The sequence below is a fragment of the Oncorhynchus mykiss genome, chromosome 5, assembly GCF_013265735.2.
Source record: "Oncorhynchus mykiss isolate Arlee chromosome 5, USDA_OmykA_1.1, whole genome shotgun sequence".
Classification (NCBI taxonomy): domain Eukaryota; kingdom Metazoa; phylum Chordata; class Actinopteri; order Salmoniformes; family Salmonidae; genus Oncorhynchus; species Oncorhynchus mykiss.
Genome location: NC_048569.1, coordinates 43,982,841 through 43,997,636, shown reverse-complemented (window position 1 = coordinate 43,997,636; position 14,796 = coordinate 43,982,841). Strand labels below are relative to the sequence as shown.

Below are 14,796 nucleotides of genomic sequence, written 5' to 3'. Positions count from 1 at the left end.
AAAGAAATGTATACAACACCGTCCTCCATGCCTCCTCACAGCCACCGCCCACCTCTCATTAAAATAACAACTCATACAGTAGTTCAGGCTAAATGTTGGGCTAAATGATGTCACCATACCTGTAACTGAGACGCAGCGACAGAAGTTAGTTAAATAGAAGACAAAATTCAGCCTATGATTTTTTGGTCTTAAAGGCATTGCTTAGTGGACACTTTAAAAGCTGCTGACTTAACGCCAACAGAGGCTGGGGGTGTAGAGGTGTGTCTCAGCCTGCTCTCTCACTCTCCCTGAGCACTCCACAAGGAATGCATTCAACTGTTCCTCCTCGAGTCGGACTCGGCAGCAGTTGGATGGCGTGAGCAGCAGAGAACTGCACAGGACAGAGCAGACGCACAGGCAGCACACAGAGGCGCGCGATTAATTGACGAATCTAGAGGACAGGGCTCTGTCCTCCAGTAGCATCCTTTCGTTTCAAACATGGATTTGGAGACCAGAAGACACACTGAAATGCTTTTACAGCTAGCAGTCCTTTTCTGCTGTTCATATGGGGCAATTGGAAAAGGTGAGCACCGTGTGTTTTCTCCACACACGCACACATCGTTGCCGACCTGCTGCTTGAGTGCATGGAGAGGGATGGAGTGGAATTTGCAGTATTGGCATTTTAAAGACAATACGTTTTTTTCTCAGCTTTGTGTAGCCTACTTTGCTTGTATGTAGTCCGTGTGATTTAATATAGTGGCTTATGTTTTACTTTCATTATGTCTACCTTGACGAGGGATATTCGCCAAGACTACTTTTTTTGACAGATTGCCACTGTCAGCAGTGACATTATTGCTATTTATTCGTTTGGACACCCACAATCCTCTGTAGTTAATGTGTTAAACCTCTTTTGCTGAGTGCTTAAATATGTTTTAAAGAATCCTTTATTGCCCACCCTGTCATTGATTAAACTGAGCTTTCCCCTTAGCCATGTGTGTAGGATACCGGCAGTTGATGATGATGCTGCTTTCACTTGACAGAAATGCGCAGCAAGCACATCCCGTGTGTCAAAGCGAAACATGGACTGGACTATCCGAGTTTGCAGTGCAGGGCAGAGCAGTGTACTACAATGTAGCAGATGGTGTTATTATTATATCCCTGTGGTTAAGTGGAATGGTTATGATATCAGTGCTTACTCCCGCAAATTGTACTTGCTACAACAAATACGCCAGTGTAAACAACGGGTAGGCTACATTTAGACATATACCATTCGATAAAGACTAATTTCACAAACATGGCAAATGCACATAATAGCCTATAGTTTGAGTTAACCAACATCCAGATGGGAAATTTATGTATTATTTTCGTCCACTTTATAGGCTGGATTTTCCAAATACTGCGTAAAATGCACTGAAGAAGGTATTTTGAACGGGTTTCCACGGAACGGTGTGTGTGTGAATAAGAACGAACTGGTCTAGTAAACTGGTGCGTAAACGAACCCTCTCTGGACATCAGTGCCGAGCACAGCACAATGTGATTCCGGCTGATTCCCTTCAAAGGTGGATGACTTCACTGAAACCAGTGTTTTGGTTTTACGGGCATGATCCACGAAATGTGTGTGCGTGTGTGTGTGTCTCTCTCTCTCTCTCTCTCGCTCTCTCTCTGTGTGTGTGTGTGTGTATGTGTTTGTGTGTGTATACGAGATTAAGCGAGGGAGACATGTTCATTGCATCAGTCTTAATGCATTACAGGATGTAGGCAACTACAGATGTCAAGAAAACAGAATTTCAGAGACAATGGAAGATACAAAAACATTTGTGTGTGTGTGTGCGCGAGCATGTGCATATGTGTGTTTGTGTATGTGTCTGTGTGTTTACGTGCACACACGTGTGTGTGTATGAGAGAGAGAGAGAGAGAGAGGTTTGGTGGTTGGAACTGTAATGAGATGCATCTGTATTGTAATTGGAGCAGATGGTTGTAAACTTTGCAAGCCCCTGGCCCTCCACTTCACTGCCTGCACTGCTCTGCTACTCAGTGCCCTCATGTCCCAAATGGCACCCTATTCCCTATATAGTGCGCTACTTTTTACCAGGGCTCATAGAACTCTGGTCAAAAGTAGTGCAGTATGTAGGTAATAGGTTGTCGTTGGGGACACAGGGTCTGCTGCTGTTTCACGGACACTCCCCCCCCCCCCCCCCCCCCCACACACACACACACACAAACACACACACAGACAAACACACACACAGACACACACACACACAGGCCTATTATAAGGGGTCAAACATAAATGACAAAAATATTAGTGACATTCTAATTTAACGGAAATACACTTTATATGCAACTTTGTTCTGCCTGACAAGTGCATATCTTGATGCTAATTACTCAACTTTGTCCTCATTTTGCCTCATGCTCTGCTTACAGTTGAAGTTGGAAGTTTTCCCACAGTTAGGTTGGAGTCATTAAAACTTGTTTTTGAACCACTCCACACATTTCTTGTTAACAAACTATAGTTTGGGCAAGTCGGTTAGGACATCTACTTTGTGCAATTTTTCCAACAATTGTTTACAGATAAATTATTTCACTTATAATTCACTGTATCACAAATCCAGTGGGTCAGAAGTTTACATACACTAGGTTGACTGTGCCTTTAAACAGCTTGGAAAATTCCAGAAAATTATGTCATGTCTTTAGAAGCTTCTGATAGGCTAATTGACATCATTTGAGTCAATTGGAGGTATACCTGTGGATATATTTCAAGGCCTACCTTCCAACTCAGTGCCTCTTTGCTTGACATCATGGGAAACTCAAAAGAAATAAGCCAAGACCTGAGAAAGAAAATTGTAGACTTCCACAAATCTGGTTCATCCTTGGGAGCAATTTCCAAACGCCTGAAGGTACCACGTTCATCTGTACAAGCAATAGTACACAAGTATAAACACCATGGGACCACGCAGCCATCATACTGCTCAGGAAGGAGACACGTTCTGTCTCCTAGAGATTAATGTACTTTGGTGCGAAAAGTGCAAATCAATCCCAGAACAACAGCAGAGGACCTTGTGAAGATGCTGGAGGAAACCGGCACAAAGGTATCTATATCCATAGTTAAACGAGTCCTATATCTACATAACCTGAAAGGCCGTTCAGCAAGGAAGAAACCACTGCTCCAAAACTGCCATAAAAAAGCCAGACTATGGTTTGCAACTGCACATGGAGACAAATATCGTACTTTTTTGGAGAAATGTCCTCTGGTCTGATGAAACAAAAATAGAACAGTTTGGCCACAGTGACCATCGTTATGTTTGGAGGAAAAAGGGGGAGGCCTGCAAGCCGAAGAACACCATCCGAACCTTGAAGCATGTGGGTGCAGCATCATGTTGTGGGGGTGCTTTGCTGCAGGAGGGACTGGTGCACTTCACAAAGTAGATGGCATCATGAGGCAGGAAAATTTGGTGGATATATTGAAGCAACATCTCAAGACATTAGTTAGGAAGTTAAAGCTTGGTCGCAAATGGGTCTTACAATTGGACAATGCCCCAAGCATACTTCCAAAGTTGTGGAAAATGGCTTAAGGACAACAAAATCAAGGTATTGGAGTGGCCATCACAAAGCCCTGACCTCAATCCCGTAGAAAACGTGTGGGCAGAACTGAAAAAACGTGTGTGAGCAAGGAGACCTAGAAACCTGACTCAGTTACACCAGCTCTGTTAGGGGGAATGGGTCAAAATTCACCCAATTTATTGTGGGAAGCTTGTGGAAGGCTACCCGAAACGTTTGACCCAAGTTAAACAATGTAAAGGCAATGCTACCAAATACTAATTGAGTGTATGTAAACTTCTGACCCACTGGGAATGTAATGAAAGAAATAAAAGCTGAAATATATCATTCTCTCTACTGTTATTGTCACGGCCGTCCTCCTCTTCGTCTGAAGAGGAGAGGCGAGAAGGATCAGAGGACCAATATGCGGCGTGGTAAGTGTCCATGGTAAAATCTTTAATAAAGAAAGACTGAACACTATACAAACGAGTAACAAAAACAATAAACCAAACTCGACCGTGAAGCTACAAAATGAGACCTGTGCTGAAACAAGCCATCAACATAGACAATCACCCACAAACAAACAGTGCAACCCAGGCTACCTAAGTATGATTCTCAATCAGAGACAACTAATGACACCTGCCTCTGATTGAGAACCATACTAGGCCGAAAACATACAAATGCCCCAAAACATAGAAAAACAAACATAGACTGCCCACCCAACTCACGCCCTGACCATACTAAATAAATACAAAACAACAGAAATAGAGGTCAGAACGTGACAGTACCCCCCCCCAAAGGTGCGGACTCCGGCCGCAAAACCTTGACCTATAGGGGAGGGTCTGGGTGGGCGTCTGTCCGCGGTGGCGGCTCTGGCGCGGGACGCGGACCCCACCTCATCATTGTCTTAGTCCGCCTTATTGTCCGCCTCCGTGGCTTTCTCAGCATGACCACCCCTCTCAATGACCCCACTGGACAGAGGGGCAGCTCGGGACAGAGGGACAGCTGCTCGGGACAGAGGGACAGCTGCTCGGGACAGAGAGACAGCTGCTCGGGACAGAGAGACAGCTGCTCGGGACAGAGAGACAGCTGCTCGGGACAGAGAGACAGCTGCTCGGGACAGAGAGACAGCTGCTCGGGACAGAGAGACAGCTGCTCGGGACAGAGAGACAGCTGCTCTGGGAAGAGGGGCTCCGGCAGCGGCGCCGGACAGGCGGGAGGCTCCGGCAGAGGCGCCGGACAGGCGGGAGGCTCCGGCAGAGGCGCCGGACAGGCGGGAGGCTCCGGCAGAGGCGCCGGACAGGCGGGAGGCTCCGGCAGAGGCGCCGGACAGGCGGGAGGCTCCGGCAGAGGCGCCGGACAGGCGGGAGGCTCCGGCAGCGGCGCCGGACAGGCGGGAGGCTCCGGCAGCGGCGCCGGACAGGCGGGAGGCTCCGGCAGCGGCGCCGGACAGGCGGGAGGCTCCGGCAGCGGCGCCGGACAGGCGGGAGGCTCCGGCAGCGGCGCCGGACAGGCGGGAGGCTCCGGCAGAGGCGCCGGACAGGCGGGAGGCTCCGGCAGCGGCGCCGGACAGGCGGGAGACTCCGGCAGCGGCGCCGGACAGGCGGGAGACTCCGGCAGCGGCGCCGGACAGGCGGGAGACTCCGGCAGCGGCGCCGGACAGGCGGGAGACTCCGGCAGCGGCGCCGGACAGACAGGACCACCTGCAGGGAGGAGACAGAGAGACAGCCTGGTGCGTGGGGCTGCCACAGGTACCACCAGGCTAGGGAGCCCTTCAGGAGGCTTGGGGTTAGGAGGAGGCACCTGAAGGACCGGGCTGTGGGGGAGCACTGGAGCTCTGGTGCGCAACCTTGGCACCACCTCCCCAGGCTGGATAATCACTCTAGCCCGGACCGTCCAGAGTGCAGGCACAGGTTGAACCGGGCTGTGGGTAAGCACGGGAGATCTAGTGCTTACTACACGCACCTCTCCCTTCGGCTCCATTCCCACATTCGCCCGGCACGAGCGGAGCGCAGGCAGAGGACGCACTGCACCCTCCCAGCGCCCCGGAGACACAGCACGCAGAGCCGGCGCAGGATACCCTGGACCAAAACTGCGTACCGGCGACCAGACCCGCTGAGCAGGCACCATACGCCCTGGCTCGATGCCCGCACTCGCATGACACTCTCGGGGGGCTGTCCTATAGCGCACCGGGCTATGGACACGTACTGGCGACACCGTGCGCTTAACCGCATAACACGGTGCCTGCCCAGTATCGCGCTGCTTATAATAAGCACGAGGGGTGAGCGCAGGTCTGCTACCTGGCTTAGCTCCACCCCTCGTGTGCCCCCCCCCAAAAAAAATTTGGGGCTGTCTCTCGTACCTGTCGCACTGCCGTGCTGCCTCCTCATATCGCCGCCGCTCAGCTTTCGCTGCCTCCAGCTCTGCTTTGGCGCGGCGATATTCCCCAGCCTGTGCCCAGGGTCCCTCTCCGTTCAGTATCTCCTCCCATGTCCAGGAGTCCTGTGATACCGGCCGCTGTTGTTGTTGCTGCTGCTGCTGCTGTCGTCGCTGTTTTCTACCACGCCGCTTGGTCCTTGGTTGGTGGGTGATTCTGTCACGGCCGTCCTCCTCTTCGTCTGAAGAGGAGAGGCGAGAAGGATCAGAGGACCAATATGCGGCGTGGTAAGTGTCCATGGTAAAATCTTTAATAAAGAAAGACTGAACACTATACAAACGAGTAACAAAAACAATAAACCAAACTCGACCGTGAAGCTACAAAATGAGACCTGTGCTGAAACAAGCCATCAACATAGACAATCACCCACAAACAAACAGTGCAACCCAGGCTACCTAAGTATGATTCTCAATCAGAGACAACTAATGACACCTGCCTCTGATTGAGAACCATACTAGGCCGAAAACATACAAATGCCCCAAAACATAGAAAAACAAACATAGACTGCCCACCCAACTCACGCCCTGACCATACTAAATAAATACAAAACAACAGAAATAGAGGTCAGAACGTGACAGTTATTCACATTCTTAAAATAAAGTGGTGATCCTAACTGACCCAAGACAGGGAATTTTTACTCAGATTAAATGTCAGAAATTGTGAAAAATTAGTTGAAATGTACACTGCTCAAAAAATTAAAGGGAGCACTAAAATAACACATCCTAGATCTGAATGAATGAAATATTCTTATTAAATACTTTTTTCTTTACATAGTTGAATGTGCTGACAACAAAATCACACAAAAATTATCAATGGAAATCAAATTGATCAACCCATGGAGGTCTGGATTTGGAGTCACACTCAAAATTAAAGTGGAAAGCCACACTACAGGCTGATCCAACTTTGATGTAATGTCCTTAAAACAAGTCAAAATGAGGCTCAGTAGTGTGTGTGGCCTCCACGTGCCTGTATGACCTCCCTACAACGCCTGGGCATGCTCCTGATGAGGTGGCGGATGGTCTCCTGAGGGATCTCCTCCCAGACCTGGACTAAAGCATCCGCCAACTCCTGGACAGTCTGTGGTGCAACGTGGCATTGGTGGATGGAGCGAGACATGATTTGATTTGATTTGATGTCCCAAATGTGCTCAATTGGATTCAGGTCTGGGGAACGGGCGGGCCAGTCCATAGCATCAATGCCTTCCTCTTGCAAGAACTGCTGACACACTCCAGCCACATGCGGTCTAGCATTTTCTTGCATTAGGAGGAACCCAGGGCCAACCGCACCAGCATATGGTCTCACAAGGGGTCTGAGAATCTCATCTCGGTACCTAATGGCAGTCAGGCTACCTCTGACGAGCACATGGAGGGCTGTGCGGCCCCCCAAAGAAATACCACCCCACACCATGACTGACCCACAGCCAAACCAGGTCATGTTGCAGGCAGCAGAACGTTCTCCACGGCGTCTCCAGACTCTGTCACATGTGCTCAGTGTGAACCTGCTTTCATCTGTGAAGAGCACAGGGCGAATTTGCCAATCTTGGTGTTCTCTGGCAAATGCCAAACGTCCTGCACGGTGTGGGCTGTAAGCACAACCCCCACCTGTGGACGTCGGGCCCTCATACCACCCTCATGGAGTCTGTTTCTGACCGTTTGAGCAGACACATGCACATTTGTGGCCTGCTGGAGGTCATTTTGCAGGGCTCTGGCAGTGCTCCTCCTGCTCCTCCTTGCACAAAGGCGGAGGTAGCGGTCCTGCTGCTGGGTTGTTGCCCTCCTACAGCCTCCTCCACGTCTCCTGATGTACTGGCCTGTCTCCTGGTAGCGCCTCCATGCTCTGGACACTACGCTGACAGACACAGCAAACCTTCTTGCCACAGCTCGCATTGATGTGCCATCCTGGATGAGCTGCACTACCTGAGCCACTTGTGTGGGTTGTAGACTCCGTCTCATGCTACCACTAGAGTGAAAGCACCGCCAGCATTCAAAAGTGACCAAAACATCAGCCAGGAAGCATAGGAACTGAGATGTGGTCTGTGGTCACCAACTGCAGTACCACTCCTTTATTGGGGGTGTCTTGCTAATTGCCTATAATTTCCACCTGTTGTCTATTTCATTTGCACAACAGCATGTGAAATGTATTGTCATTCAGTGTTGCTTCCTAAGTGGACAGTTTGATTTCACAGAAGTGTGATTGACTTGGAGTTACATTGTGTTGTTTAAGTGTTCCCTTTATTTTTTTGATTAGTGTTTTTGGCTGTATGTAAACTTCCGACTTCAACTGTATCTTGTTAGCTGTATTCTAAATATATCACCTGGCTGCTATCACCAGTCCATGGCCATCTGTAGATGGAGAAGACATTTGCGTCACAAGGGTACCCTGTAGTGCACTGCCTTTGACCAAGGACCATTGGGTTCCGGTCAAAAGTAATGCGCTATGTAGGGAATAGAGTGCCATTTGGGACATAGCCCAGGACTTTGATGTTTGATGCGTATTGACAGGATGTATCATCAAACAACTTGCTGGCTCATCATACACTGCCTGCATATGGCTGAGTAGTCCGTTCAGTAGTCTGTAGTTTTCATGAGAGGGCCGGCCCTCCACTGTGAATTTAAGGCCCTGTGTGGCTCAGTTGGGAAGAGTGGGTTTCTAGCAATGCAAATGTTTTGGATTCAATTCTCGTAGCGATCACATACACATATTGCATGAGTAGCTGTTCATTTCATCAGAGGGTCTGTATACTGTACTGCCTGTTGTGTAAGGATGCATATCCCTAATATATTCTGAGGTTATTTCATGAGAGCATCTGCCCTCGCCCTCCACTGTCAGGTTAAGGTCTACTATATGTGGTTTGTGAGGTTGTCCATATTATACTGTATGCTGTAGAAGATGCGTATCTCTAAAATATTCGGAGGCTATTTCATGAGAGCATCTGCACTCGACCTCCACTATCAGGTGAAGGTCTCCCTGGCTGGTTATGCTGTTTATAGGGAAGTTGGGGGGGGGGTACTGCACAGTGTACTGTGTATTGTATAAGGACTAGAGTATCCCTAAATTATTTCTGAGGCTACCCTCTTATCTATGAGAGCATCAGGCTTAATCAGAGCTCTGAGTATTTTGATAGAAACCCCAAGACGAGAGAGAACACTACAGAAGCAGGGCTGTAGCCTCTGTAGCCAGGGGTAGAACCTCAGTAGTTCTCAGCTGGGGACCCACAGTTGACTGTTTATAGTTCACTCGTTCGAGTGACCCATTTTCACCCTAAATTTTTTTTTATGCATCTACCCAGCGTCCTTTACAATTAAGAGCCCAAAACACAGCTATGTGAATCACTTCTATTCCATATGGGATGAATAATTAATGAAGTTGATGCACAACTCAAGTTTGTTTTTTATATGACCCAATATATAATACGGTAAACATGAGACAAGTTCATATAATCACAATAATGAGTTGAGAAGGTGGACTTCTCTGCATTGCCCTGGTGATAAACCATGCGAAGAGCCTCTCGTAGAATCATTGCTCTGTTAGCAGTGGTGGTACAGTACATTAGTTTACCATCTGTGTGTGTATGTGTGAGAGACAGAGAGACAGAAAGAGAGAGATGGGGAGAGAGAGAGATGGAGAGAAAGAAAGACAGGGTGGGAGGGACAGAGAAGGAGGTAGGGAGAGAGAGAGAGAGAGAGAGAGAGAGAGAGAGAGAGAGAGAGAGAGAGAGAGAGAGAGAGAGAGAGAGAGAGAGAGAGAGAGAGAGAGAGAGAGAGAGAGAGAGAGAGAGAGAGAGAGAGAGAGAGAGAGAGAGAGAGAGAGAGAGAGAGAGAGAGAGAGAGAGAGGACAATATCTCCCAATCTCTTTAACAGCTCACAGTAAACAGACAGAAAGTGATTGAGAGTTGATAATCCTGCATCTCTCAACTCTCGTTAACACAAAACTCATATTTTCAGGGACAGATATAAAGGGTTCGTCCATCGATACAGAGTCCGTCCGTCCCCCCCTTCCCCTCTGTGGATCTGGAGTCAGTGGAGCACTCCTCCTAATCATGGCCTAATGGCAGATTACACCATCTCACTTGCCAGACTCATGTCGCTCCAGGGTCTTTATTAAGCTTCATAACTGATGTCGGTAGGCTTTTTCGTCAGACTATACAGGCAACATAATAAATTACAGTGGACCAGCGAGGGCAGGAGCATACCATTCGCGGAGATGCCTACTTTGGCTGTGAGTCAGCTGAATGTGTCCCCAAGGTGTTTAGGAACAAGCAGAGAGTTTGGCTTGTGATTGAGGTTGCAGGGAACTTTTTATTCCTCTAATTTAGACTGTTAGCATCCCAAATGCTACCCTATTCCCTATATTGCATTACTTTTTACCAGTGCCCATAGGGCTCTAGTCAAAAGTAGTGCACTATGTAGGGAATAGGGTGCCATTTGCGACAGAGCCTTAGACTTCAGGCAATGACACCCTCCTCATCCACTCTACCTCGACTATTTCCCACAGACAGGGGTTATTAATCAATTAAATACATATGCCAGGACTGGAAATTATGTATATTTGGCCAGTAAACCGACCAACCGGGTGCTTCATAGCTTCAAATGCAGCACACAGCTCCCTGCCTCATCGGAATTTATTCACTTTTCAATGAGCTGGTTGTTTTGTATTGTGAAGAACATAAAGCAGTGAATAAAAGCAATTTGGTGCAAATGTCTGTGTGACGTACATATTTCCCTGAAAAGCCCATTGTCCATTATGATTCATGAGAGAGGTGGCGTCTTATAGAGGCTGAATGACAGAAGGGGGAAGTGGATAGCGAGGAGAGAATAAATCGGCCTCATATTTCTTCTTTACTGTAATTTATGAAAATGTGTGTTGGAGAAGTCAAGGCATGAATTGGATCTTATGAAGTCAAGGTTGCACAATGGTAGCGGCGGGTAGCGCTGGTCGTTTTCACCGTGTGAACTTGAGGCTGGCTCTGGCAGTCATGAATCTAGGTTATTAACGGCGAGAGCAGTGTTTAAGCAAGGAAATTGACATAAAACGGCAGTCCATCTATCTTTGATTCTGACCCATGCAATTCTGTATTAGCTCAAGGCATCATTCTTCAAAAAAACTGGAACCCTCAAAATGAACACATTCATCACACAGCCCTCATCATCGTAGATGAGTTGGTACTGGACCAAATATCTGTCACGGTGGCACTGTTAGCACATGGTGTGTCCCAACTGTGCTCTCAGCTTATGTTAGCTTCAGTTCTACTTTGCAGTCATAACTAGAATATTCAACCTTGCTTCTACAGATTAGGCTGGATTTGTTTCACATTCATACAGTCATCATTCAACACCTGATTTGCTTAGGCTTATTTTCCATTTTCAATCATGTATGTTACAGCTGTGACATTTGACAGGGTATGCTTTCTAAATGGCACCCTATTCCCTATTTAGTGCATTATTTTTTAACTGGGCCCACAGGAATAGGGTGCTATTTGGGATTGGGACACTGAGACACTGAGACATGCGTGATGGAGTGTGAGGACAGAAGTGAGTTGGTGTAACTATTGTAACTTGTGTGTCTATTGTTTACTGTTGTAACTGTTATTAGTTGGTCATAGTAGTTGTGCTTTGTGTTATACAGTCCTTGCTTATGCTATAGTTTTATACACTCCTTCATTTGTCAATACCATTATTGCTCTCATTGTGCTATCATATTGTGTACAGACTATTCATTGCATTCATGTCTGTTTACACAGAACCACATCCATTCTCATATGTCCTCGGGAAATAAAGTTCCTTAATGTGCGTAACTCTGCGAAGTCGCCTTATTCCTCTGACCGGGAAACGTGTCAGTGAGTCACAGACCAGCCCAACTGGAGAGCCGCTCTCTTTCAATTATTTAGTTTAGTCATTGGTATTAAAGGCTACAGTCAGGAAGGAGCCTTATGTAGAGAACATAGTTTGACGTCCGAGGAGGTGTCGTGGAAAGACAATTTTGCAGCTCTAGGAGGACAATGGACGATAATAGAAATGCTTCTTTATTGTTAAAAGCATTGGTTTTAACATAAAATAAGCATTTAATGAAGTTCCACTGTTGGAAGAGTTGTTGAATTTCATAATATAATATATGCCATTTAGCAGGTGCTTTGATCCAAAGCAAAGTGGCTTAAAGGCGCTGCATAGTCAATGCGTCGTCTGCATTGACCATGCAGCATTTGTGGTGATACGGCCTCTGCAGAAGTCAGGGCAGAAGTTGAGCAGAGCTGTTGTGAAGGTATTTGTCAAGGAAGTGTGTTTGTGTTTGTGTTTATGCAGGACCTCCCATGTCAATGCGGAGCTCTACGGAGCTCTCCACATTGTTACAAAATTTGTGAGGCGCACGGCGATGCGGTACAGAGCTCCATTTGTCTTCTGTCGCACACAACCCTTATGGCGCCTCCGACCATGTTTTCAGATCAAGCAGTCATGCGTGCAAACATTTTACGCTCAGGTGGTCTCAGGAATCAAACCTACTATCCTTGCGTTTGAAGTTGATAAAAATGTGTTTTTGGTAAAACCAACACGCTTCGGGTCCAAAGTAGCGGCACTGTTCCTTTCCAGTTGTATTGGAAAGGGCAGAGAAGAAGGAGAATCGGCAGAATGTGAATTACAGGGAGGCGGGGGGGGGATACACCCCCCTGAATGAGAGATGAGCTTCCCTAAATGTAACAAAAATCTAACTTAGCGGGTGATCTCTAAATAATGTTATTATTTACCCTGTTTGTTAAAAATACATATGAAAATAAAAGCTTTTTCCAAACTAAACGAAAACCACCCACCTCTGTGTCATGTGTCTGCACTTGTCATCTCTGGACAGTCCCATATTTCAGCTCCTTTTCAGGTGTCCGGACTTTTCTTTCTACAAAAAAAGGTCCCTTTGTCAGCAAGACGCATCAATTAATTCAGGCTACAAGAGTGCAGACCCCAATGACAACTGCCAAATGTCATTACACTTTTTGGTGTTTTGTAACCGATTTCTCTTTCCATTCATCAAATGGTGTGAGTGCAAAGTGCACTGTCTGGATGCTGGAATTATTTTGGAGTGTACGAACAGGCTAATAAAAAAAAAATTAAGTGATTTGTTTGACAATAAGATGAAAACGTCATGACTGACAGTGTTCATACCTGATTAAAAGGTAATGCATTTTTTTTACCGGTTAATTGCATGTCTTTACTATACGGCCATCACTATAAATATAGTTAATTTGCACTCTGAGAATCGGTCAGCGCATCTTGCCTTGCCTGGTGGTCACCCTCCGGCTCCCAGCCCTTCACTGACACATTCTGAGCTCGTACCCCCATTTCACTCCCCAGTGGTTCCCTCGGGAAGCCCAGGCAGAAAGGCTGACCCAGTGCCAAATCTAGGTCAGAACTTTAAAAAAGGAACCCTCTTCTTCCAGCTCTGTTCTCTTCTCTTCTCTTGGGTGCTCTACAAGCTCCTGGTGCCAAAAAGGTCAGGGGACTTCCAGATACATGGGGCCCTGGCTACCAACAGTTGGTTAGGCCTGTCGATTCTGCTCATTGCCTGAAACTGTTCAGCATGTATTCTCTGTCTACACTGATGTGGTACCTTTACTGTCATTGTTGGACCGTCTGGGTGAGAGGTTGGGGTTTGGTAATGTGGTTTAGTAGAATGAGGTTGGCTCATTAAAGAGAGAGTCAAATATCCTCTCCCTCTCCCTCCCCCACTCTCATCTGCTCAATTCTGAGCATTCTATAAACCGTACCTGAACACACCAAGCCCAGGTGTACCACTGCTCCGTGTGGAGGGCAGGCACCTAAATCTTTTATGAGTTACCTCAGGCTCCCCAAAAGACTTCATTTGTAAACATGACTGGGTGGTGAGTTAGTCTGACCTTCTGATGAGATTTCCGATCAGCATCATCATAGGCTCAAAGCTAAGCAGTGATCATGGCTACAGATAGAAGCAGGGTTGTGGTTCAACAAAGACTCTGTGAACCGGTACCTTCTCGATCCCCTGAATACAAAATAACCGAAGGTAAGGAGAAGAGGGCGTACAGTACTCAGAGAGAACTATCGCCCATTGACTGACAGTCAGCCACAGTCTGTGCACCCGTGAATTCATATGTGTATGTATTTGAGTGTAGTCTAGAATTGCCCCATATAACCAAGTGATGGATCTATAATTGGTTTCAGATTAATTAATTGAATACAGGGCATTACTCCCTGTATTCACTCCCGGGGTCCCCCAAACCCCTTCAACACATGCACTCTCCATTCCTCATTAGCTCTGTGCTAGTATAGTACAGTACAGTGGAGTGGAATAGCACATCCAGGGGACCTTCTGTTTTAATGAAAGGCTTGTTCTGGATTCTGAATAATAACAAGAGACTTGCTTGGGCCTAGAAACACAAGCAATTGACAATAGTCTGGTGGAAATCTGTCCGTTGGTCTGATGAGTCCAAATTTGAGATTTTTGGTTTGATCAACCATGTCTTAGTGAGATGCAGAGTAGGTGAACGGATGATCTCCACATGTGTTTTTCCCACGTGAAGCAGTGAGGAAGAGACATGATGGTGTGGGGGTGCTTTGCTGGTGACACTGACAGTGATTTACTAAGAATTCAAGGCACACTTAACCAGCATGGCTACCACAGCATTCTGCAGTGATACGCCATCCCATCTGGTTTGCGCTTAGTGGGACTATCATTTGTTTTTCAACAGGACAATGACCCAAAACACACCTCCCGGCTGTGTACGGGCTATCTGACCAAGAAGTGATGGAGTGCTGCATCAGATGACCTGCCCTCCACAATTACCCGACCTCAACCCAATTGAGTGAAGGAAAAGCAGTCAATA

The 14,796-nt window shown here is 47.1% G+C and overlaps 1 protein-coding gene across 2 annotated transcripts in view; it reads left to right on the top strand.

Annotated features, from left to right (window-relative positions):
* Window positions 1-276: 276 nt before the first annotated feature.
* Window positions 277-14,796, top strand: part of LOC110523906 (contactin-associated protein-like 4) — a 197,274-nt gene continuing 182,754 nt past the window's right edge. Inside the window, exon 1 of one of the 2 annotated variants that reach the window (XM_021603043.2) lies at window positions 277-562. In XM_021603043.2, the coding sequence (XP_021458718.2) occupies window positions 478-562 (85 nt within the window). In that variant the 5' untranslated portion in view covers window positions 277-477. The remainder of the gene's footprint in view (window positions 563-14,796) is intronic. The other variant, XM_021603042.2, reaches the window with a different exon arrangement.